This window comes from Condylostylus longicornis, unplaced genomic scaffold (genome assembly GCF_029603195.1).
Source record: "Condylostylus longicornis isolate FDR11 unplaced genomic scaffold, ASM2960319v2 ptg000048l, whole genome shotgun sequence".
NCBI classification, from domain to species: domain Eukaryota; kingdom Metazoa; phylum Arthropoda; class Insecta; order Diptera; family Dolichopodidae; genus Condylostylus; species Condylostylus longicornis.
In genome coordinates, this window is record NW_026578017.1 from 3,664,245 (window position 1) to 3,689,173 (window position 24,929).

Below are 24,929 nucleotides of genomic sequence, written 5' to 3' on the forward strand. Positions count from 1 at the left end.
CGTCCGTCGTTGGCGCTCACCACTTTGATCCTATTTTCACAGTAATGATGAGAAAGAAATGTCATCATAAAAATATACACTAAATTTTTGTAGCGGTAAAATAATTTCAAAAAGGAACGCAGCTGTTTTTTTATTTGAGTGGAAACTATTTTTTGTGCTGCATATCTACGCTTAGGTCTTTTTTTAAAACGTGACACAATTTTAAACAAACCGAAAATTTACGAGTCGCATACACTTCGTCCGGGTGCGGCTCAAACAAAATGTACGAAAAATGTACAATTTGTTTTGGAAAAATAACTCTCACGAAATTTACATGGTAAAACCTTGTCATAACGTAAATATTTACTTCTGTTAACCTTGAGTAAAAGTTAATAATTAATTTTTGTCTTGTAAAGAAAACTAAAAATAATGAAAGTTCTTAGCTTGAATTATAAATAATATTTTTCAAAAATTTCGGTATTTTAGTTTGAAGTAAAATTATCGGTAAAATTTCGGTATTTAGTTTGAAGTTTTAAAAAATAAAAAGCATTAAAGCAAAATATTAGTAATGTAATTGATGAAATTTTCAATGGCTACGATCAATTTCAGTCAAAAAACTCTGGCACTGATTTCGGGAAAAATAAGGATTAATGTGTCAAAACATCTGCACATCTGCAAATTTATTTTCAGATTCTTCATAAACACGACAAAAAACATTAAAATTAGAAAAAAATGGCAGAAAAGGCCGTATATGGTCCAGAAAATTGTAAAATACAAATTAATAAATGGCGAGTAAAAGAAGGATATCATGTTAATTTAGGTCAGGTTATATTATCTTATACAGAATGTGATACAAATGATAAAGAAGTTAAAAAATTGAAAGCAAATAGAAATGGTATTGTAAAAAAGCGCCTTGCCAAAGAGGGTGATACGCTTGAAGGAAGGTTGGTTATTTTTTTTGAATTTAAAAACAATGAAAGTGAATTGAAAACAATTTTAGAGCTGCTTTGCTTGAGTTGTCAGAGTGTGCACACACAACAGTTATCAAAGATATGTGTGCGGATTGTGGCGCGGATCTCCGCCAAAACGATAATGTAAGTAAATGCAGTTTTATTTAAGGAACTTTGTTTACGAATTGTTTTTAGGGAAATCAGTCCGAAGCGTCTGTGTCTATGATACATTCTATGCCAGATCTCAAAGTTTCAAATAAGTTAGCACAAAAATTAGGACAAGCTGATACCAAAAGATTATTAGAGGATAAAAAGCTTGTATTATTGGTTGATCTTGATCAAACCATAATACACACAACAAATGATGCAGTTCCAAATAACATAAAAGGCATTTACCATTTCCAATTGTATGGTCCGCATTCTCCGTGGTATCACACTAGATTAAGACCTGGTACCCAAAGTTTTTTAACAAGTATTTCCGCATTTTATGAACTACACATTTGTACATTTGGTGCTAGAAATTATGCCCATACTATTGCGCAATTTTTAGATCCCGATGGGAAATTTTTTTCTCATCGTATTTTGTCAAGAGATGAATGCTTCAATATAAACAGTAAAACAGATAATTTGAAGTAAAAAATTTTGTATCAAAGTGGAAATGTCATTATACATGAAGAAATTCATATTTTCAGGTCGCTCTTTCCTTGTGGAGATTCTATGGTTTGCATAATAGACGATAGGGAAGATGTTTGGAACATGGCTCCTAATTTAATTCAAGTAAAGCCATATCACTTTTTTCAACACACTGGTGATATCAATGCACCACCAGGTTTAGAAAAGCACGAATTAGATGGTAAAGGTGTTGATTTTGAAGGTAATTAAAATATTATATTAGATTTTATTTATTCATAAATAAACTTTTTGTTCTTAGATTTAAATAAACTATGCGAAAATAGTTCTGATAATGGAAGTGTTGAAAATGTTCAAACAAAAGACAAAAATTCTCAAAGTGATTACTCAAATAGCACTGTTAACAATGAAACAAATTTGATAGAAGGTTGTTCTTCAAATTCTGATGTTGAAAATAAAAATGAGAATAGTGATTTAGAAAATGTAGATACAAATGAGCTTAATAGACCGAATTTTGATTGTAGTTTGAAAAGCAATAGTAATGAGCAAAATGCAGAGATATCTACTGAAAATAAAGTAATTGTGGACAAAAGTGATTTTAAAGAAATACAGGACCCAGATGATTACCTTTTATATTTGGAGTCAATTTTAAAATCAATTCACACAAGGTTTTATGAAATATATGACAAAACAAAAGAGATTCCAGATTTGAAAGTTTTAATTCCAAAAATACGTGCTGAAGTTCTTAAGGGTCTTAATTTAGTATTTTCTGGTTTAGTACCTACCAACATGAAGTTAGAGCAAAGTAGATCTTATTTAATAGCCAAAAGTCTTGGAGCTAATGTATCTCAACAAATTGTAAATGATACTACGCACCTGGTAGCTGTGACTACTGGAACTTTTAAAGTTAGTGCAGCAAGAAAACGTCGGGAAATTAAAATTGTTAATCCAGATTGGTTATGGTGTTGTGCAGAGAGATGGGAATGTGTAAATGAAAAATTATTTCCTTTAGATACTAGTAAGCAACCAAGTAAACAGCGCCAGCCACCGGCTCATTGTCACAGTCCTGAGCACGTTGTTAATTATAGTGAAAAATCCGAAATCTCCTCCGAACAGTTAGAACCTGAAGAAGAAGCAGAAAAATTTGTAGACACAATAAATCCATTGTTAAGTTTTTCGAATGACGATTTAGCTGATATGAATAAAGAATTTGATCAATTTTTTGAATCCGACTCTTCAAGCGATGACGAACCCGTGGATATTGGTATTGAATATGCATGCCTATATACATTTCAAATTTTTTAGAAAACGATTTTTCAGAAAATCCCCCCATTGGCAAGAGTTTGCGGAAACGCAAGAGGGAAGCAGATAATGAGATTCGACAAAATGAATTCTTCAACCGAAGCGATAAGCAAGAATTTAGCATAAATGAAGAAAACATGAATAGTTCTGATGATGACGAAGACCCTGTCACTAAGTTTCGTCGAGGTAATATAAAGTGAGAGCGATTAATAAAGTTTTTGTAGAATGGAAAAATATAAAATTTTAAGGTGAAGATGTAACGGAGGACTTAGATCTAGGTTCTGATTCAAATAGTGAAGGGAGTGAACAACAAGTTGATGAAGAAGACGATGGCGAGTGGAACATGATGGGAGCAGCACTTGAAAGAGAGTTTCTAGGTTTAGAAGATTGAAAATAAAAATTTATCAGCCCCGCAATCATATTTCACAACAATTTTTAAAATTTTAAGCAATAAGATCTTGTTTTTTATATATATTTTGATTGTTGTTAATGTTGGGCGTTTTTGAAAATGCATTTTTATTTGTAAATTTATGAATAAATTAAATTTTTTTGTTAAGATTTGTTTAAAACGTAAATTTTTTTATAATTTATTAAATACGACTTTAATTAAAGAATTAACATAAAAATTAAGCTTCATATAGGTATCATTAAATATATTTGGCACTTCATTGTAATTTAAAGAAAGTTTTTTATATTTCGTGTGCAATTGTGGGATTAATATATTGTGCGTATGTTTTTGTTTGAAAGATAATATTAAATTTTCGACGCAACATTTTCAGTTTGTGAAAATGTATATCATGGAAATTGTATTGCATTTTCAAAAACGTTTAATAATATTTTCAAAATTAAGCTGAAATTTTTTAATATTTAAATATTATAAATAGAGGCACCCCGTTCGTTAGAACTGGTATTTAACGTTTAAAAAGGAGTTCAAATACAATGTAAGCAATTTTAAAATAAGGTTTTAGAAAAATTCAAACAAAATGTTTTTATCATTCCAAATGAGGAATTACATGATTTTATAAGTTGAAAAAATGTTTTGTATGGTACTGTTTTTATTTATCATCTTCGTCAATTTCATTATTATTATCGTCTTCTTGATCCTCCATATTCACATCCTCCAAAATATCAATTTCATTCTCGCTGTCAAATTTTGTGCCGTTTTCCTGGACGTAACTTTCAAAACCATCTGACTTATTCCAAGAACATTTAATATGTAATTTAAATTTAGCCATTGGATTGGCTATTAATTTTAGTATTCTAGCTTGTTCTGGCGTTAATGATTTACCTTTTTCACATACTGTAAATTTAGAATACAAATGTACAATACCCTTATCTAATTTTGTGGGCATTCCTAAAGAACGTAAATGCGGTTCAATTGAATGCGAAAATTCTGCTAAGGGCCCTTCAGGTAAAACTATTGTTTCTGTTGCTATAAAACCACTTCGTGCATACTCAATACTCCAATAATTTTTAGCCCAATCAATAACTTCACTTTTATCTCTTTGAGTAAAAAGTAAGCCACATTGTCCAATTAAGCGCCGCGATAGCTGAAGTAATATAGTTTTAATTTTTTTCTAAATTTCTAAAAATGTTTACCTTATGTAGACCTGGTTCTATTTCTTCTGATTTTGTTCGCCCTAATCCAATTTGCATAATTCTATTTTTTCCAAAAAAAAATCTAGAATTTTTTTTCCATTCTTGCCTTAGATCTTTAAGAAGACTATTCCTCATATTTTCGATTGAAAATACAAATAAATTTGGATATTTTTCAACGCTTTTTCGAATATCTTCAATAATTTTTTGTTTCCATTGAAGTCCTTTTTTCTCAGTTTTAGTTAATGAAACTATAGAAATTTATTTTTTAGTCAATTTTATAATATAAATACTTACATACTTACTTTTTTTATCCCTTTTTGAGCGCGGCATTATTTTTTATTTCGAATTTTATATTTAAATTTATATTAATTGCATTAATTTGAGAACTTGTATACAAAAACAAAAAAAGCAGTTAATTACCACGAGGCGAGAAACAAATAAAATCAAAATTGACAAATGCCAGATATAAACATATGTACATACATTTTCCACATAATAAGAAATGCACTCCAGTAATCGAATAATCGAATATTAAAAAGGTGAGGCCAATAGATTGATTAAGCAATTCACGTACGTAGAAAATAATGTTAAGATGCTCTCCTGAAATTGTCGATCCGTTTTAAATACATATTTTCGGAAAAACGAGAAAAATAAAAGACATAAACTAGAATTTTTTCCAAATTTCCTGGGCAAAGCATCAAATTTTTTTTTCCTATAGCTTCCATAAGAATACATGTAAATCATGCTGTGAACTGTCACTCTTTCTTAAAGTCCAGGCCTGTATTTCTGTCAGTCCTGTTAATTCACTGTTCAAATTGATTCCTCAATAATTGAACTTATATGGTATAACTAAAAATATTTGTTTATGTTTGATTAATATTTTGACATTTGATGCTTACTACCTTTTTTATAAAGTTTCAAACTTTTTTCGTCTGGTTTATTTTTTCCCTTTAAATAAGAATATTTTTCCTTTACGACAAGTGGAGTTACATTTACAGACCGACAGAATATGTTTAATACTAAGAATGTACATATGTGAGTGTACAGACAGAATATGTGTAATACAAGGGGAATATGTGTAAGTGCAAGCGCAATAAGTTAGAGAAAGTGGCTAAATATTATGTTAATTCGAATTGTTTTATTTAGAGCAAGAAAAGGTAGGCTTTTTTGTCTTTATATTTGTTCGTGTTTGCATTTCTTTGAATGCAAAAATAAATTTTATTTAACCGTTAGAGTGCCGATCGTCGATAATCGTCGATTGCGCAGGCGTCACTTCCCACACACGCTCCCGCGTATAGTGCGCATTTACCGATCTTGTTTTTTCTTTACACTGTAAACCTAACTCGTGTTATTCTTTGAAGTAGATATTTTTTTGCAAATAATATTTTATTTTATTGATATTCAACGATTCTTATACGTAAAATGTCGCGGTCAAATACTTCGCGAAGTTTTTCGTCCGAAACTTGTGATAGTTCGAGTGATGGTTATACTGACCAAAGTAATGATGTGTCGCTGGGTGGTCTGTAGTCATAAGGGTGGTGCGGGACTACGTCGATCAACATGGATCTGCATTCGTGTAAGAAAGGGTGCACACCGAATGTTCAGGAAAACACAATTGTTAATTTTTTTTATTTCATGTTTTTTTTTTCTTTTTTTTCTAAATAAAATGTTGTGTTCATTATATTGTTTACTTTTTTTCAATAACTACTATAATTCTTCAAAAAAACACAGAAAAAATCAAGAAAATCGGTTAATTATCGATGAAAATTTAGAAGTTTTTAGAAAATGATTTTTTTTTTAACAAGTCATTTTTTACACGGCATTTTGAGGTAAAGATATGCAAATTTTTGGCACTCAAACGGTTAAAAAATTTGAATACCACCTTTCATAGTTTTTAAAATTGACTTAAAATTTAATCCCGTCTTGTTATAGGACCAAAACTTTCTTTTACCTATTTATAGTTCTTACTTTCCCAAAGCAAAACACTATAAAAAATATCAAATTAGTTTTTATTGAAAAAACTAAACTAATTCTTTGGTTTGAGGTGAGATCCGTATGTTAACTTTTTAGAAATCTTTTTTGATTTAAAAAGGGAACGGAAACACTTTTATTTTTGATTTTAAAGGTCACCTTGGTCTGACAGCCAAACAATGTCACCTTGGCAAGAAAATATCAGTTGGGCGATATTACCAAAAATTTGTAAAGTAAAATTTTAGTTATATAAATCTTTTACAAATTTTGTTTTACAAATTTATATACTTTGGGAATTTAGAAAAATTTGCGAAGGTAGGTTGAATATAGTTTTAATTTTACATCTTTGCTATCTTTAAAATTAGGGTTTCGATTAAAAAGATCAAAAAAATAAAAATTATTAATATTAAATTTCAGTTTAGTTTAATGAAGCATGATTAATAAAATAATTATCTTATTTTAGGGCTTTGGAAGATGACTGAACAAAAACAACGGTTTATTGAGCGGGGTGCCCATAAGGGCAAGGGTATAGCTATTTTTACCAGTGGGGGTGATTCCCAAGGTATGAATGCAGCCGTTCGAGCCGCTGTCAGAATGGGTGAGTTGGTTTTAACTTAAAACAATATTTCTATATAACAAGTATTCCTATATGAATTATTTATTTAGCAATTTACCTCGGTTGTAAGGTTTATTTCATAAAAGAAGGCTATCAAGGAATGGTTGATGGCGGTGATAATATTGTTGAAGCGAATTGGGCATCAGTTTCAAGTATCATACATCGTGGTGGAACAGTGATTGGATCTGCTCGTTGTGCTGATTTTAGAAATCGGGAAGGTCGCCTTAAAGCTGCGCATAACCTAATTCTTAAAGGGATAACTAATTTGGTAGTGATTGGTGGTGATGGCTCCTTGACTGGTGCCAACTTATTCCGACAAGAATGGAGTAGTTTGTTAGATGAACTTCTAAAAACTGAGAAGATTAACGCGGAACAAAGAAAAAAGTTTGGAGTACTTCATATTGTTGGAATGGTAATGTATATTATTTTCATGTAAATTTCTATATATTAAGTAAATACTAAAGTAAACATATAAAGTGAAGCTTAATTATATTTACATAATGTTTTAGGTCGGTTCTATTGATAACGATTTTTGTGGAACAGATATGACTATAGGTACAGATTCAGCTTTACATCGTATAATTGAAGCTATTGATGCAATTGTTAGTACAGCATATTCACATCAAAGAACTTTTATTATGGAAGTAATGGGCAGACATTGCGGGTAAGCTAAGTTGTTCTATTTTTTTCAGGTTATTAAATTTAATAAAATTACAGAGTCTTTTACAAATTCTTTACGACATGTAATATTCGAAAAAAACGCTTCTTAAATTTTTTGTCTAAAAATAAATACTTATATTTATTCATTTTTATTAAACAGATACTTACCAGTTGTTACTGGTATTGTATCAGAAGCAGATTATGTATTTTGTCCAGAATCGCCTCCACCATACGATTGGCACGACAAACTTTGCAATAAATTAATTCAGGCAAGCTTAAATCACGAATTTTCAATATTATCATCTTATTGGTAATGCGTTTGTATGTTATAAGAATTGGATACAACATTCCCTTTTAAAAATAGAGTTCCTATCATATACCCTTTTTGACAGTTTTAATAAACATTATTCATTATATTGGTTAATTTTTTCAATAATAAGGAATGTTAAATTACAAATTTCACACATGAAAACAAGGAACTGTATCATATCTCATTAAACACATATAAAGTTCATTAAGTGAATAATTGTTTATTTTTATAATTTACACATAGGGGGATATTCATTATTATAATAATGTTTCATATTACCAGCATTAAAGTTACAATCTATGAAATAAAGTAAATTTAATTTGAATTGTTTAAAAAGTTAACATTGCCGGTTATTTACCATTCTTGTATAAATTTGTTGTTCAAGTATTTTTACTATAATTGAAATCAACTATATAAAAATCAACTATTTTTACTATTTTCAACTTAAATAATTAAATAATACTTTATGTATGTATGTATCTTATCAATAATTTAATTCAAATACTTGTATGCTAAACAGATCATATTTACTTTCATTGGTAGTTCCAAAAAAAAAAGGTGAATGTGAATTCAAAAAAAAAAAATCTAAAATTAAATTTAAAGAAAAAATTGATTTTGCTATTGTTACGAAAGAATTACAATTTCTTTCGAAACTTTGTTTAAATTTTCAACTTAGAATTAAAAATTATTCATGTTACTTACGTAGTTTTAAACATGACACGTTCAAATTTGAATTTAAAAATTCATTATTTATTCTTACAAAAAACTTTTTTTTAGTAGAACTTAAATTAAATATTTATATTGTATAAAATATTTTGTGATTTCTATTGAAAACATAATCTATATTAACGGACATACGCCTGTTTTCTTCGCTTTTAATAAGTTTCAGTTTATTTAAAAAAAAACTTGATTTATTTCTGGAATATATCTGTACAAGGAATTTCTGTATTACGTTCGGTAAAAATGTAGTCAATATCGAATTTTTTGTATAAGTATCTTATTATATTTTTTTATATAAGATAATTGTAAAATCTTTATCGTTGTTCAAATTCAAAAATAAACAAAACGTTTATAACAAATTTTCATATTTGTTCTCAATAAACAAAAACGAATGTTGAAAATTTGACAATGTTGAGGCAGAAAAATGTTGAAATCGATTTAAATGATTTTGCTTTTGTTTCTTTGAGCGGTGTATTCTCTAATTCTAGTTACTTAGCTCTAGTGGCGGGTTTAAGCAGCGAGGCTGATTACATTTTTATTCCTGAAAGCCCACCAAAACCTGATTGGCCACAAAGATTATGTCAACAGTTAGCTCAGGCAAGGATTTAACAACTTTTTTTTTTTTTTAGTAATGCACCGAATAGATTTAATTTAATATGAAATTATTTTAATGTAGATATAAAATTATTATTTGTTTAATTTTTGTAAATACAATACAAAACAAAAAAAATTACATAATTATTGCATGTATGTATATGCCATGTAATATTAATGCAAATTACAAAATGCTTACATATGTTACTTAATTAATTTTTTAGGCTTGGTACGTTACAGATGCATAACTTTATATTATAATTAATATATATATATATATATATTGTGTATAGAATATTGTATTGATTATAATATGCATCTCGCGGCTGGGTCTATCGACTTATATTTAGAAAAATACTTGAAATATTTTTTTTTTGTTTTGTGAATTAATTTGTCTATCGATCGTTTTTCTTCAAAAAACAATTCTTTTTTTATTGCTCTTTTCTTCTTTATTTTTATTAAAAGATGTTCAATAATTGTATCAAAATTTTAAAGATGTTTTTGTAAATTCACTGCTTTCTTTTGGTACTTTTGTCATGTGTGTTACTTACCAAAAGACGAATGTAATTTATTGGTAGCTGTGAAAAATTTTTTTAAATGTTATGAATTTGTTTCTGAAATTAAGTTGTTTAATATTTTTATCATAGATATTTGTATGTTTTTAAATTCTTATGTTTATAGCAATTGGTTAAAAGGTCTGTGCCTTTGTATCACGGAATAAACTAAATTTCACTGACAATAATATTTTATCGGTATGATTTGGAAATATTAATTAAAGTATGTAAATATTTTTTAAATTTTTTTTTTTTAATTTGAAAGTGAAACTGATTTCTAATAGATTTTAGTTATCCAATTGTTTAGACTTTTACAATAACAAATCCGTACGTGATATGTGCTAAATAAGATGTAAAAAATTTTTTTTTTTAATTTTTCATTTGTTTGTCACCGTGTTTAACACTTTCATTTTGCATCATCATTTGTTAATCTTTTATTTTAGTTATCTGTCAGTAACTTCTGCATTATCTAGTGAAGCTGATTATATTTTCATACCGGAAGAACCTGTTCCAGAAAACTGGCCTGAAAAATTGTGTAGTAAATTACTTCAGGTAGAAACTTTATTAAGCCTGCAAAATAATGTTGCCAAGTTAACAATTAGTTAAAAAAAACGTTTTTTTTTGTTTTTAATATTAAATTCATAACTCTTAATTTTTAATTCATTTATTTTGAGTGTTAATAAATACTTATATTTGTGTTCTTTTTCGATTAACAAAAACAAGATTTTTTGTTTTGAAATAAGATTAATATATTTTTGAGTTAGTTAAATGTTTTAATCAGAGTTATATAACGAAGCCTCTGCAATTCTTAGTTCACATGGCCACATTAATTGTATTTAATTCCATTTTGGCGAAATTCAATAAAAAAATTATATTTTGGACAGTTCAAAAACAGTATTAAAAATTAGATTTATCGTTGATATATTTATTATAGATTGTAGATAACAGATATTAAATATTATATAATTAAAATAAATTATTTAGGTACCTACTTAAACTAGGTAGAAAGTTTTTTAAACTTTTTGAAGTAAATGTAAATATTGTAAGATTGATAATGGACGATCTATTAATTTTTGTTCAATATTTGAAATACGAGTATACATAATTACTTTAACTTAAACCATAAAGATTTTGAAATTAAAAATTTTTTGACTAAAATTAATTCAGTTTATACAATAGCTAATATTTCATTCTTATCATAAATGTATTTACATTTGTTTATATTAATTTACTCATAATCCCATATTATGCATACAAACATTCTTTCATTATGACTTTTTGATATTTGATGTTCATTCTAAATAAATCTTTACATAAATTTATCTTCATAAATATTTTTAGTTATAAGCAATGATAAAAAATGTATCAATTTTTATTATCATGAAAAATTATTTATTTTTATGAAATATTCTGGTATCGTATTCCGCCTAATCATTCTTTCAAAGAATAAAATTAAAAAGAGAATTTCAGATGTCACATTGAATTCCGAAACGATTTGAAGTTTTAATATGTTCTTAAAAACAAATTAAACTTTTACTTACATTAATCCCCAAATACATTTATCAGACCACCAAGTTCAAAGAGTAAATAAAACTTTATTTATATTTCAACTTATATTGAAATATAAATGGTGTTGAAATGATGTTGAAATATAAATATAACATTTCCAACTCTGCTGATTCTACATATTATTTGAATATGTACATATGTTACTTTAAAATTCTAAAAAATTTAGTTGGTAAATTTGCTAACAAACTGCATTATTAGGTGAAAATGTCGGTGCAGCCAAACTTTTCTGCTTTCCAAAGCTTAAAAAAAAAAATTTCAAAACAACTTCAATAATTGTTTTCTTCTAATTAGCAAAAACAAAGAAAAAATAGTTATAATGTTTCCATATAGCTTTCGAAAGAAAAGAGAAATAATATGACGTTTGTTTATATCTGATTAGTTTTAGAACTTACAAAATCGAACGTACCTAATTTTGCCTAATTTTGCATAAGTACCATGTTACAGTTTTGCTATATTGAGTGTATGTATCAAATATTTTTACACATTAGATTTCTGGGTAGTATCGCGACGAAATTTCCGCATTCCATTTTGAATGCGTTTTAAAATTCTTTGCTAAATTCTATCCTCCAATATTCATTTTTACGCCCTGAAAGCATTAATTTTCAACGGAATATCCTTTACTTTTTTGATATCCCAATTACCTGCGTTCGAAGCAATTGCTTGATGGCTTGATAGAAACGATTCAGCATTATTTACGGAAGTTTTTAATATGTGAATTTTAAGTTTAAAGTTTCTGTTTAATTTTTAACGTAAAGAACATATTATTTTATTTAAAACTGGTTTTAAACACTTTTTGTTTAATTGATTAATTATTATCAATCAAATAGTAAAGTTTAAATTTATTTTCGATCCTTATTGAAAATAAAATGAATAAAGTTGTTTTATTGTGATATCGAAATTCAATTTTTAATTTTATTTTTATTTAATGCAATTGGTATTTGAAATTGGCTGGTATGGTTTTTTTTTTGCTAAAGATGAAGGGATATCGGTAAGACGATCTACACATAAAACTAATTTTTTTATGTATTTTTAATAATTGAATTTTATGTTTTAGTTGAAGGTCATCTTTTGATTTGAAAAGGTTTTAACACATTGTGGAATTCATTCATAAAATAATTTTTTAATGTAATTATATAATACATATACTTTTAATGGCTTTTGAAGGGGAATGGTAGGATAAATTAACGGCATACTCTGTGACATCATATAATTTATAATGGAAATTTAATAACTAGTATTTTCGAACCATTTATAGTTTGAAAAGCACAAAAATTTGTTAATTTTTTTTTCTTCCGACGTATAAAAGGGGAACATAATTGTTTAATGATTGCTTAATAATATAATAATTAAAAAATATGTTTCACATGCTTATAATCTATGATGTTGCAAAGTATGAACCTTATATAACTTTTCGCAAAAATTTCATTCAATTAAGAGCTTTTCAAACTTTAATTATAATTTAGTAATGTTGATTGAAATGCTTATTTCATAAAATCGATAGAGTTGATTATCATAGAAACAATCATTATTAGAAACAACATTTTTTTCTGTTTAAATGTGTGAAATCATTTAACACAATAAATAGCAATTGAATGAAAATTTGTTTACAAAGAAATTATAATACAGAGAAATATAGAATTATATTAATTTTTAATATTTAAAGGAAACATTTTTACGTTTAAATATTTTTAAAGAAATTCTATAACATTAAAATATATTATCGGAATTCCACAATCAAATTGAAAAATAACTCGTAATGCATAAAAATGCAAGACTCGTAAAAAAGATAGTATGTGTATTTCGTTATTACAATCTCTTTATCAATTTAAATTTTTATTCTAAATTTTGTAAATTTTTTCTTATTTCCGTTTAAAATTTTTAATAAAAATGTTATTTTATTGTTAAATAAATAGGAAAGAAATGCTGGTCAACGTTTAAATATTATCATTGTGGCTGAAGGCGCTATTGATCGTGAGGGCCATCCAATAACAGCAGAAGATGTTAAGAAGGTTGTTGTCGATAAATTACAACAAGATACTCGTATAACTGTATTAGGTCATGTTCAACGTGGTGGTAACCCAAGTGCATTTGACCGCATTTTGGTACTTACATAAATATATTTACGTAAGAATATTTATACACAAACCATATTTTTATATAATTTAGGGTTGTCGTATGGGTGCAGAAGCTGTATTGGCTTTAATGGAAGCTACTGAGGAAAGTGTTCCATGTGTTGTATCTTTGGATGGTAATCAATCAGTACGTGTTCCTTTGATGGAGTGTGTAGAACGTACTAAAGCAGTTGCAAAAGCTATGGCAGAGAAAAATTGGGAATTAGCTGTCAAATTGCGAGGACGATCATTTGAAAGAAATCTTGAAACATATAAAATGTTAACTCGTCTAAAACCACCCAAAGAAGCTTTTGATGCATCTGGAAAACCATCAGTAAGTTAAAATTGCATAGAGATAAAACTATGTGCAGAACAAACTGATTACTAGATGCAATTTATTAATAATAATTTAATAATAATGAAACAATTCTTTTAGGAAGGATATAGACTAGCAGTTATGCATATTGGTGCTCCAGCATGTGGTATGAATGCTGCTGTTCGTTCATTTGTTAGAAATTGCATATATCGAGGTGATACTGTACTTGGTGTTCACGATGGTGTTGAGGGTTTAATTGCTGGAAATATTAAAGAAATGGGATGGTATGATTTTATTTTTTGAACTTATTTCTTAAAAACATTCTTATTTAATATATTGTCTTTTTCTCTTAAGGTCTGATGTAACTGGTTGGGTAGGCCAGGGTGGTGCATTTTTAGGGACAAAACGTACCTTACCAGAAGGCAAATTTAAAGAGATTGCAGCTCGTTTGAAAGAATTTAAAATCGATGGAATGTTGATCATTGGCGGTTTTGAAGCATATCATGCTTGCGGACAAATTTCTGATCAACGCCCCAACTTCCCTGAATTTTGTATACCATTAGTTGTTATACCATCAACCATATCAAACAATGTACCTGGAACTGAATTTTCGTTGGGCTGTGATACTGGTTTAAATGAAATTACAGAAATTTGCGATCGTATTCGCCAATCAGCACAAGGCACAAAACGTCGTGTTTTTGTGATTGAAACTATGGGCGGTTACTGCGGTTATTTAGCAACATTAGCAGGTCTAGCGGGAGGTGCTGATGCAGCGTATATTTTTGAAGAGAAATTTTCTATTAAAGATTTACAACAGGATGTATATCATATGGCGTCAAAAATGGCGGAAGGTGTACAACGTGGTTTGATTTTGCGTAATGAAAAAGCATCCGAAAATTACAACACTGACTTTATTCATCGTTTATATTCTGAAGAAGGTAAAGGTCTATTCTCGTGCAGAATGAATATTTTGGGCCATATGCAACAAGGTGGCTCACCAACCCCATTTGATCGTAATATGGGTACTAAAATGGCAGCAAAATGTGTTGATTGGTTAGTAGATCAATTAAAGAAAAATACTAAACCAGATGGAACTATTAGATGCGACAGTAATGATTCAGCCTGTCTTTTGGGTGTAGTACGGCGGCAGTACAGATTTACTCCGTTAACTGATTTAATTGCAGAAACTAATTTTGAGTAAGTTTACTAATTTTATTTTCAAATATAGTGGTGTTTATGAGGTAGAAGTGTACACAAAAATGTAAATTATATGGAAATTTGTTAAAATTCGATACTCCCAAAAATGCAAGTTTTCAATATGACGGTTTGGTCAAGGAAATTAACTTTTATAAGGGGTCAATGGAAATTAACTTTTCAATTAAAACTGACTAAAATTGGTCTATATAATAATTTATTGGATCTTAACAAATTTCCACAGTATTACACTGATGAAATATTCGCACTATGGATTTCATGAGCAATCAATTTTTTACCATCAAAATAAACAGTACTATAAATAAGTTTTCAATTATTACATTTTCATTTTAAGGCAACGCATACCCAAAACTCAATGGTGGCTCAAACTTCGCCCACTTCTAAGAATTCTCGCCAAGCACGATTCAGTGTATGAAGAAGAAGGTATGTACATAACTGTTGAAGAAGAATGTGGTCATGATGCTACCGTAGCTTAAATTTTAAGTGCATCGTATTTATATAAATACATATTCAACCAAATATTTGTTTACAATGAATATAATAATATTGCTCTTTTTTTATGTAATTTTTGAGAACTGTAAACTTTTATCTAAAGTTCATAAACATTATGTGTATAAAACATTGATACAAAAAATAATTAGTGACATGTAAAGTAACTTTTGAAGCATTATAGACATTTATTATTGCATAATAATATATTAGCTAAAAGGAATTTTGAATAAAAAATATTCAGGTAATATGTACATATTACACATCACTACATACATACATAAACTATTTTTAATTATAAAGTGAAAAGTCGAAAATATATATTTCTATGTTATATAAAAGTTGAATTATGTATGAAAGATTTTCATTAATAAAGATAAAATATAATTTTTTAAAAATTTGTTAAAACAATAATATATTTTTGATCATATTATAGTTTAATTAAAACATAATGATTGCACATCAATGTTGCTTATATTTTTTTTTCAAAAATTTATTTGAATAGATTTTCATTTTTGAGCTTACTTTTTTGTAACTCAATTTTACATACATACATAATTTTACATTCTTCTTTTTATTTTGTTATTTATTTTTTAGTTGTAGTTATTAAAATTTATTTTTTTAAATCAAAAGCTCGTTTTATTTGACACATTGTTTTGTTTACCAGTATTTAGTTAATTAATTTTGGAAAAATTTTAATACATGGTTAACTTTTTTAATAACCGAAAAAAATATATGTATTTCCCTTAGTTATTGAAGTATATGGGTTTTAAAAGTACAGATGAACCAGCGATTTTGAAAAATCTAAATGCATAATTAATATGGTGAGATGTCCAACATTTTATGATACTGATTTTTTTTTAATCTAATTTTTTAAAATAATTAAACCGCTATTCGTACAACATTCAGCTTAATATTGTCAAATACTGAACCGGATATTAATACCAGCTTATTTATTTTTGACGTAAATACATTTATGCCGGGTGTTGTATTGTTAAGATTTGCTTATAGATTGTATAAAACTATTATTTTATTACATTTTTTGGAAACTTAGACTTGCACGCTAAAATAATAAAATAACTACATTATTTGATAGGCCAATAATAATTTTCAATCATGTAAAAAACACATTCAAGTCAGCTTTATTAAAACTGCCCACTTAGTACACTGTCCTGGTTAGTATAAGCCCACCACATAGAGAAAGCGACTCTCATTTTCCCTTTATGGTTTTTAAAAAAGTGTTATTTTATTTTGATACTTTCAAAAAAAAATGCGAAAAGAAGGAAGTTTTCATTGAAGATAAATTCTCTTAAAAATATGTAATCTAGAAATTCAATCGATACAGATTCATAATCTGTACGAACGGAATTTGTGATCATTCAAAAGTCTACGTCGTAGTTATGTTCGTAATTCGTAAGATTGTACAAGTGGAATTCATGTTTTATATGGAATTTTTTATATAAAAAATATTTTTCAAATATGATATCATTTCGTTTCAGGGTAGCTGTTTTAGAAAAACGCAAATTCAAACAAAAATTGAAAACTTGAAAATTAAGTACATAAGTATTTCTTTCGCAGACTATTGAGAGTTATTTTAACTACGAACGTAATATATTATTAGTGTATTACGAATATTCGAAATAGAATTTTTGTAATTTAGAATTGAGAATATGAAATTCGTAATTTTCCGAATTTCGGAGCTACGAACGAAATTCATAATAGGGCTGAAAAATTATATCGATGTTGATCCGATTGAAGCAGTTCGGAAAGATTTTTTAATGTGGTATTGCGGTCTTTATTAGCTTATTCTAACCGGAGCAGTGGATTGTAATATAACAATAAAATTTTTTCTATCGTGCACTGTATTTCTAAAATTTAGACTTTTTTTTATGCACATAAAAAATTTATGTACATAAAAAAACAGTCAAAATTTTAAAAATTCTGACATTTTTTTATGTACATAAATTATTTTTATGTATTTATAAAAGCAAATTTGTTTGTACAGAGAAAAATGTATTCTATTGTAATATGTGTGTATGTATGTATACTATTATAATAAAATAATGGAATATTTAAATATTATTATTTCTGTAATTAAAACAAGGCATGTTTTATATAAAAATTGGTGTTTTTATATTTAAAGTTTAAATTTTTTGTTTACAAGCAATAAAAATTACGTTCCTAAGTAGATTATGGTAATTTTGAAACTCTACTCTGTTTAAATCTGCTAATTCTTTTTTTAGGCGCATGTGTGTTGATAATATTTCCGAAGGACAGATCATGACATTTTTCTGGTTCTGGGTTTGTAATCACATCACCCAAAATCTACAAATTTGATTGTGTTTAAGTAATTTATAAAGTAATATTGTTATTTTCATACCATTTTAGGAATAGCGTTCCCTTTTTCATCTTTTGTTTTTTGAAAATGCCGTTCACGCTTAACAGCATCTTTATTTTTTAAAATGGTCGGGATTGTGGGTGCTGTTTCAGTCTTTGACGATTCTTTCTGTAATTAATAAGGACTTAATATTTATTTCTTAAAATTAAATTGCTATTTCATATTATACTTTTTCTAATTGCGATTTTGTTGTGTCAATTTCAAATTCATTTCCAGATTTATTAGTTGTTGTTGTTTCATCTTTATGGATTGTTTTCTTGTCGAATCCATTTAAATTATTTTCCTTATTTTTTAATCCCTTATCAGACTCAATTTTCAATTTTTCATTGCCTTCCTCATTGGTGGTAAAAATTGAATCTAAATTTTGTGGATATTGTTCGCCAAACATTTCATAAAAATTCACTGGACTTTCAATAACATTATTAATACATTGTTCATTTTTATTATATTTATAGATATTTGGTGAGTGTTTAAACGTTATTTGTAGAGTGTGAGCGTTTTTATTACTGCTTAAAATTTTTGAAACTAAATCAAAATCTTCGTAGCTTTGTGTTTCTTGCATGTGATTGACATTTTTCTCCACTTTTTCAAGTATTGTCAATTCATTTTTATCAAAATTTATGGTCTCTAAATTATTTTCTTCAGGCTTCGGATTTAAAACAATTTTATCTTTACCAAATTCTTGACGGTTTTTTGTAAACATATTTTCTACCGTTTCATTTTGGTCAATATAAGTTACATCATTTTCTAGAATGAAAGATATTCGTTGATTTTTTTTAATTTTCTTTTCTGAAGTATCGGTTGTGTTAATATTTTTTTTGTAAGGAATATTTTTAGTCTCGACTTCTATGTACGAATTTTCTTGGTCTTCTAAAGTTAAAGCATAATCTATTAGATAGTCGCGAGCTTCCACTTTATTTAACTTACAATTGAGATCAGTCATACTACTTATTTTCATGCTATCTATTTCTGTTTCAATCAATTTTATTTTCTCTTTAACAAATGCAAACTTTTTGTGATATGAATCTATTTTTTCGGCTTGATTTTTGTATTCAATAAATTCTTCTGGAAAATCTTCATCTGATGAACTTTCTGACATTTCATCTTCAACTATATTGTCGACACAAATAAATTCATCGTCATAATGACCTTTTTGGTTCTTGCCTATTTGGAAATTTAAATTAGAATCTGTGCTACTTAGCAAATTTTCTTGAAATTGATTATCACTCGTAATATTATCAATTATATCGCGCGTTCTATAGTGGGAAACTCTTGGTTTTTCTTCAACTTTTAGTTCTCCTGACATCAATTTTTTCAACGTGTCGTCATCTTCAATTTTTAATTCACCAAGTTCAGTTTCCAGTTCTTCTAATAATTCTAGTTCCTCTAATTTCATTATAATATTTTCATACGTTTTATCTTCCTTGTTAGTAACATCTCTTTCCTTTAATTTTTCCAATCGAGCTCTTTTTTTATGTTCTTCCCTCCATTCCTTTTCCTTCTCTTCGTCATATTCTTCTATAATTTCTTGCATCTCCATTCCAGGTACCGCTCCTTGGATATGCGGTATTTCAATATTATTTCTGAAAATTTTAATTAACTTTAGGTGAAATTTAACACAAGAATTGTACATTTGTACTTAAACATATCTCTTTCCACTTCTAATTTAGTTAAATAGTCGTCTGCTATATTAATTCGATTTTTGCATATTTCTTGTGCTTGATAAGAGGTGCATTTTGAAATAAATTTTCCAAAGTGACTGACAAAAACCTCATTTGTATGCGTTAAATAGCCTGGTATTAATGCTTTGTTTCCGCTTAAAATTATTAATAGTTTATGTTATTTTTACATATTTATTGAAAATAATTTATATATTTATTACATTGGAACCATTACTTCCACGCTAATTTTTTTTCGGAATTCTTCTAAATTTTTTATAGCAGTTTCATGATCACTTTTATACTTTAACCATTTTTGTGTTTCCTCTTCATTTTTCAAAATAGCCTTAGAAATATAAGCTTTATAGAATTTTAAAATATAATTTAATAAAATTGTAAAATTCATTCAACCTTACTTGATATAAAATTTCGTCCCGGGCTTCCATCTGCGAATAAATTTTCTTATCAAATGCGCGAAATATTAACGTTCCAAAATAAAAAGTTGTAATAAGAATGTTACTAGTAATACTCAAAACAATTCATAAATACAAAACATATAAGTTATTATTTTGAACTCTGATTTTAATAAACGCCAAATAGATTGCAACTGATACATCACAGCTGTTAGTTTTTTGACATACATAGGGCTTGTTTGAAAATGCATTTCAATGGATAAATGGTTTTCATTTATCATTGCAGTTTTATTTCGGTTTGTTTTCATTTAGAAAACTCAATAAAAATAATTGCTAATAATTTTTAAAAGAAAATTAATAAATCGGTAAAAAACTAGATCCCTTGAGATTAGATAAATTTCAACTCAATTGCCTTATTAAAAAACAATAAGCTTTGTTTAGTGAACGAGTTTCTCTTTTATTAAACAATATATAATTTATTCACTAATTGTTTTAATTATTATAGGTTATTCAACGGTAATGAATAAATCAGTAATTTTGCAATTAAGTGAAGATAACGTCTATGCTTTTTTAGGTGCTATGCAAAGATGCACAAATCACTGTTATTTTTTCTTTTTAACATTTTAAAAAAATATTTTAATCAGTATTTTGACTCTTGGTGAAGAGAATCTTTGCAAATGTTTTAATATTTGGTTAGAAAAAAATCAAAATTAGTTTGGTAGCCCTGGTGTTGTGTAGCATAAACATTAGAGAATTTTTGACAACTGAATCTTGGAGATTGACAACTGAAGTCAGTTTTGAAAAACAGTCAATATCGAATATATGATTATAAAATATAAACGAAGTTTTTGCTTTATGTGTATATTTATCCACCGATAATTTTATTAAATTTCATTTAAAAATTTACATAAATTTGGGATATAAAAATGTCTGGAAATTATCCACCTGGTTATAATAATAATCGTGGAAATTTTAATTCCATGGTTGGAATGAATATGGTTGGATATAATCAACAAACTGGTATCCCAATTCAATCGGTGCAACAGGGAATAGGAAATATGGGACCAACCGGCATTCAAAGTCCATCTCATGTGCAGCAATCTCCAAATCCACATCAAACTTTAGTTCAACAGCAATTAACGCAGCAAGTTCAAGGGCCGCAATTAAATTTGTCTCCAAGTACAAACACGGTGTCGTCGTCAATGGTGCAATCGTCAATGAATCCAACACATCACCAGACACAGGCACCACAACAACCTACGCAAACTAATATGGTGTCAACGGTTCCTCAACCACAAATGCCGCAAAAAGAGATAAACACTGTCAGTTTAACAAAGTTGGGGCAGGAGACTGTGCAAGACATTACTTCGAGATTTCAAGAAATTTTTTCTGCTCTAAAAACAATACAACCGACTACTGGAAATCGTGAAAATAGTGCTGAGAAGAAAGTTCAAGAGTATTTTCGAACTATACGTTTACTCTTTAAAAGGGTCAGAATTATTTATGAAAAGAGTAATGACGGTTGCTCTCAAGGTAAATCCTAATGATTTTTTTTTAAGTTTTTATAATTATTATTGCTTTTAGGAATGGAATATACGAATGTTGAAAGTTTGATACCGTATAAAGATGAACCAGACCATAGAACAGAACCTGCGCAATGTGAAGAATACAAAAAGATCCTTCAGGAAAATAGAGAGCTTATTGAAACAGTTATGCTTAAAAATAAACAGCTTCGAGAAATTATTGATAGAACGAGAATAATAATTTGGGAAATAAATACTATGTTAAGTATGCGAAGATCTTAATAAAATAAAACATTGTTAAAGATAATTAATTTTATAAAAATTGTGCGCTCGAACTGTTTATAATACAAATTTCATTATATGAATGTTTTAAATTAAATAAATATTTCTTTCCAATCGTTTCAAAAAACTATTCATTTAATACATTTTCACCGTATGTTTGAGAGAACGATACGTACATACATACAATACAGTACAACTAATCCCATACAACTAATTACCAGTTTTTGTTGAATTTGAACAAGCTGTTGGAAAAGAAACAGAAAAATTTGTTCAGGTAGAGCTTTCTTAACATAAGATATATGTATCGACTAATTATATTGACACCTTGCTCGTTTTTCAGTTAATTTTATATATGTATGTATGTATGTATTCATTTTTCTAAAATTATTTTACTGGTTTAATTTGTTTGTTTTAACAGCGCCAGCCAATAAATAAACACATATTTGGTGCACGTACTTTTACACTGCATAATTATATGCATGCACACATATTTTTGGATTTTCCATTTAGAATAATTAATCATTTTGTATGAATTTGTTTTCTTTACCTAAATGTGTATTGTAAACGGGTTTTAGCAATTTAACGTTGTAAAGCAATTCAGCTTTGAAGCTAATTTTCTGAATGAAATTTTAATATTATGAAATCTAAAATATGTTACTTAGAAAGCGCAAAAAACTTTCGTTTCTATTATGTAGGTTCATAAATATTGATAAAGTATGTAGGTAACAACCAACTTAGAAAATACATAAAAATTTTTTTTTTTTCCGATTTTTTTTTTTAAATTATTTTTTTAAACTGATTTATAAAAAATTTAGCAAGAGTTCTAATTTTGATGGTACATTCGTTTTGGTATTCAGTTTTTTTAGAGTCCTAATATCAATGTATACATACTTATAAAGTACAAATTATGAATATTATCCTTGCAATTTCTGTCCTGATTAAAATTGTAATTTGAAACATATATGTATGTATGTACATACATACATATTACATTTATGTACTAAAATATGAAATGTTAATATAATAGAACAGTTAATAATAATTCTGTTAACAGAGAAAAGTTATGCTAAATGAAATTATATTTTAAAAATGTACTACGGATTTATATGCTTTATGGAATCAAATAATATATTATGGTCAGATTTTTATAGGATTTATAAAATTTGGAGGTTTTTTTTTCATTCTATTTAATAATTTTTTAATATTTTGTCATTTTGGCATAATATAATAAAAGTTGTGAGCATTAAAATATTTTAGTGTACTTGCATATGTATGTACAAACGTATGGGCATTCTTGCATTCTTGGTTTAGAGTTATTACTAATTATTAAAATTTACAGCTACTTTTTTATGTACTTACAGAGGTGTGCACATACACACATATGTAAGAGTCATATGTAAGTAGGTAATTCTATAAAAGCATACTTTTAGGAAGAAAAACCGCATAATTAATAAATATATCTTAATAATAGTAGAAAAACTACTATTCTAAATGAAAAACATTAAATTTAAGAAGCTTTATAATGTTAACAAAATAGCTAAATATTTATTTATGTATCTGCAATAACTGCATTTTTCATAAAAAAATTAGAAACTAAATTAGAAAGAATAGAAAGTCTATTAACATATTATGTATATATGTTTATAACTAAAACAATACAAACATTCTTATATTTATTTCTCCTACAATTATCATTATAAAAATTAATTAAATATTAAGAAGGAATTAACAGCAGTAATAACGAATTAATGAATATGAAAGTTCATTAACCTAATTTCCATATACACATTACATACATACATACTCATAATATAATTATGAATATTCCATAAACACTTAGCAGTATGTGTTATGCAGTTTGTCTCCTTCACATTTCCTTTTTTATCAGTTACCTGTTTACAAAACGATTCTAAATTATGCATTTTCTACTCACACGTTCATATAACTTAAATGGGAAAATAATACATAAGTTGATTAGGTAAGGTAATGTCTGTCAACCAGATGCTTATTCTTAATTAACATTTAAAGATTTCATCGACGAGGAATATAAAAGTGCAAACGCAAAAGGATATTTAATTCAGTAAATATTTGGTTGTAGATTTATAAAAGTTGTTCTTTTGGAAAATAATATTAAAAATAATTGATAATTTAAAAATTAATAAAATAAATTAAAAATGCCGATCCAAAATAAAAAAAATAACAGTTTGGAATGTGAAGCCAAACCCAAACTTTATAAAGTGGAAATTGTTTCAATTCGTATAGAATATAATAAAAATTTGTAAGTGTTTTTAAAAATTTTTATTACTTGTTTATACCTATATGATTTTGTTTTGTGTATAAACACGTTTATAAGTTTGTATGTAAAAATTTCTAATAAAAAATCTTTGTCAACATAATATGTATATAAATTTTCATGCATACATACTTATGTACATAGTACAAATATATTTTTATGATTATTGAACTATATCAAGGATCTAAATATAAGAAAATTTAATATTGTATTTTATAGAATTCCTATGAGGCAAATCACAAAACCATTTGATTTTTTTGATCGTAGTTCACAGATTGAACGAAATATTGTTAATTGGGTAAGTTTCAGAATTTTTTATATAATTTTTATTATATAATAAATGCACTATTGTACTATCCTTTAAATACACTTATGATTTATCACTACTTCATTTTATTAAAAATAAGGTATCTACATAATTTATTTTTTGCTTCTTACAGTATTTAACTAAAATAAAAACAGATTTAGTTGATGAAAAACGGAATTCATTATTTTCTTTACCACATTGGAATATACAAATCAATAATCCGGATTTATTTAATTTTATGGATAAATCATATACGAGCATTGATTTAATTTTTGGACAAGAAAAAACATATTGGAAATTCACAGGCGAAGGTGAAACATCAGAAGAATTGGAAATCGTTGAAGGTGAAACTGAATTAAATATCGGAACCTGTTCATGTTGTATTGACACACTATATCCAAGAATAATTAAAGATCTTCAAAATCAGTATAAAAAATCGTAACATTTAGGCTAAAACCATATTAGGTATC

The 24,929-nt window shown here is 27.2% G+C and overlaps 5 protein-coding genes across 9 annotated transcripts; 3 read left to right on the forward strand and 2 right to left on the reverse strand.

The window, feature by feature from the left end:
* Window positions 1–690: 690 nt before the first annotated feature.
* Window positions 691–3,541, forward strand: LOC129610840 (RNA polymerase II subunit A C-terminal domain phosphatase). Its single transcript, XM_055523595.1, has 7 exons — window positions 691–923; window positions 980–1,073; window positions 1,125–1,561; window positions 1,622–1,803; window positions 1,861–2,823; window positions 2,880–3,047; window positions 3,110–3,541. The coding sequence occupies exons 1-7, from the start codon at window positions 712–714 to the stop codon at window positions 3,250–3,252; spliced, it is 2,199 nt and encodes a 732-aa protein (XP_055379570.1). The 5' UTR covers window positions 691–711; the 3' UTR covers window positions 3,253–3,541.
* A 230-nt stretch (window positions 3,542–3,771) lies between these two features.
* Window positions 3,772–4,917, reverse strand: LOC129610841 (mRNA turnover protein 4 homolog). The gene is made up of 3 exons (XM_055523596.1): window positions 4,763–4,917; window positions 4,461–4,708; window positions 3,772–4,411 (listed from the first exon to the last, which is right to left on the reverse strand). The coding sequence occupies exons 1-3, from the start codon at window positions 4,788–4,790 to the stop codon at window positions 3,917–3,919; spliced, it is 771 nt and encodes a 256-aa protein (XP_055379571.1). The 5' UTR covers window positions 4,791–4,917; the 3' UTR covers window positions 3,772–3,916.
* A 1,685-nt stretch (window positions 4,918–6,602) lies between these two features.
* Window positions 6,603–16,217, forward strand: LOC129611251 (ATP-dependent 6-phosphofructokinase). Of its 3 annotated transcripts, none has more exons than XM_055524307.1 (10): window positions 6,603–6,746; window positions 6,895–7,029; window positions 7,098–7,459; window positions 7,557–7,711; window positions 7,868–7,976; window positions 13,368–13,556; window positions 13,621–13,899; window positions 14,002–14,165; window positions 14,236–15,078; window positions 15,431–16,217. In XM_055524307.1, exons 2-10 carry the CDS (start codon window positions 6,906–6,908, stop codon window positions 15,570–15,572), a joined length of 2,367 nt encoding a protein of 788 aa, XP_055380282.1. In that variant the 5' UTR covers window positions 6,603–6,746; window positions 6,895–6,905; the 3' UTR covers window positions 15,573–16,217. The 3 variants fall into 3 exon arrangements, with proteins under 3 accessions (XP_055380282.1, XP_055380281.1, XP_055380283.1); XM_055524306.1 differs by lacking the exon at window positions 7,868–7,976 and adding an exon at window positions 9,226–9,334; XM_055524308.1 differs by lacking the exon at window positions 7,868–7,976 and adding an exon at window positions 10,329–10,437.
* Window positions 16,218–17,707: 1,490 nt separating this feature from the next.
* LOC129611252 (unconventional prefoldin RPB5 interactor-like protein) lies at window positions 17,708–20,243 on the reverse strand. Of its 2 annotated transcripts, none has more exons than XM_055524309.1 (6): window positions 20,058–20,243; window positions 19,866–19,987; window positions 19,623–19,799; window positions 18,153–19,566; window positions 17,966–18,091; window positions 17,708–17,910 (listed from the first exon to the last, which is right to left on the reverse strand). In XM_055524309.1, exons 1-6 carry the CDS (start codon window positions 20,085–20,087, stop codon window positions 17,776–17,778), a joined length of 2,004 nt encoding a protein of 667 aa, XP_055380284.1. In that variant the 5' UTR covers window positions 20,088–20,243; the 3' UTR covers window positions 17,708–17,775. The 2 variants fall into 2 exon arrangements, with proteins under 2 accessions (XP_055380284.1, XP_055380285.1); XM_055524310.1 differs by having other exon boundaries at window positions 19,866–20,001.
* Window positions 20,244–20,843: 600 nt separating this feature from the next.
* Window positions 20,844–24,397, forward strand: LOC129611124 (mediator of RNA polymerase II transcription subunit 30). Of its 2 annotated transcripts, XM_055524087.1 has the most exons (3): window positions 20,844–21,587; window positions 21,639–21,842; window positions 24,372–24,397. In XM_055524087.1, exons 1-3 carry the CDS (start codon window positions 20,981–20,983, stop codon window positions 24,380–24,382), a joined length of 822 nt encoding a protein of 273 aa, XP_055380062.1. In that variant the 5' UTR covers window positions 20,844–20,980; the 3' UTR covers window positions 24,383–24,397. The 2 variants fall into 2 exon arrangements, with proteins under 2 accessions (XP_055380062.1, XP_055380061.1); XM_055524086.1 differs by lacking the exon at window positions 24,372–24,397 and having other exon boundaries at window positions 20,845–21,587; window positions 21,639–22,201.
* The last annotated feature ends 532 nt before the right edge of the window (window positions 24,398–24,929 follow it).

Bases quoted from the DNA above. Each gene is read 5' to 3' on its own strand.
- LOC129610840 (XM_055523595.1), top strand. From the start codon at position 712: ATGGCAGAAAAGGCCGTATATGGTCCAGAAAATTGTAAAATACAAATT. The intron at 1,074-1,124 runs GTAAGTAAATGC...AATTGTTTTTAG, and splicing joins ATCTCCGCCAAAACGATAAT to GGAAATCAGTCCGAAGCGTC. The intron at 1,562-1,621 runs GTAAAAAATTTT...TCATATTTTCAG, and splicing joins AGTAAAACAGATAATTTGAA to GTCGCTCTTTCCTTGTGGAG.
- LOC129610841 (XM_055523596.1), bottom strand. From the start codon at position 4,790: ATGCCGCGCTCAAAAAGGGATAAAAAAA. The intron at 4,709-4,762 runs GTAAGTATGTAA...AAATTTCTATAG, and splicing joins CTCAAAAAGGGATAAAAAAA to TTTCATTAACTAAAACTGAG. The intron at 4,412-4,460 runs GTAAACATTTTT...ATATTACTTCAG, and splicing joins TAGAACCAGGTCTACATAAG to CTATCGCGGCGCTTAATTGG.
- LOC129611251 (XM_055524307.1), top strand. From the start codon at position 6,906: ATGACTGAACAAAAACAACGGTTTATTGAGCGGGGTGCCCATAAGGGC. The intron at 7,030-7,097 runs GTGAGTTGGTTT...TTATTTATTTAG, and splicing joins TCGAGCCGCTGTCAGAATGG to CAATTTACCTCGGTTGTAAG. The intron at 15,079-15,430 runs GTAAGTTTACTA...TTTCATTTTAAG, and splicing joins ATTGCAGAAACTAATTTTGA to GCAACGCATACCCAAAACTC.
- LOC129611252 (XM_055524309.1), bottom strand. From the start codon at position 20,087: ATGGAAGCCCGGGACGAAATTTTATATCAA. The intron at 19,800-19,865 runs GTAATAAATATA...AATAATTTTAAG, and splicing joins GTGGAAGTAATGGTTCCAAT to CGGAAACAAAGCATTAATAC. The intron at 19,567-19,622 runs GTACAAATGTAC...TAAAATTTTCAG, and splicing joins GTGGAAAGAGATATGTTTAA to AAATAATATTGAAATACCGC.
- LOC129611124 (XM_055524086.1), top strand. From the start codon at position 20,981: ATGTCTGGAAATTATCCACCTGGTTATAATAATAATCGTGGAAATTTT. The intron at 21,588-21,638 runs GTAAATCCTAAT...TATTGCTTTTAG, and splicing joins TAATGACGGTTGCTCTCAAG to GAATGGAATATACGAATGTT.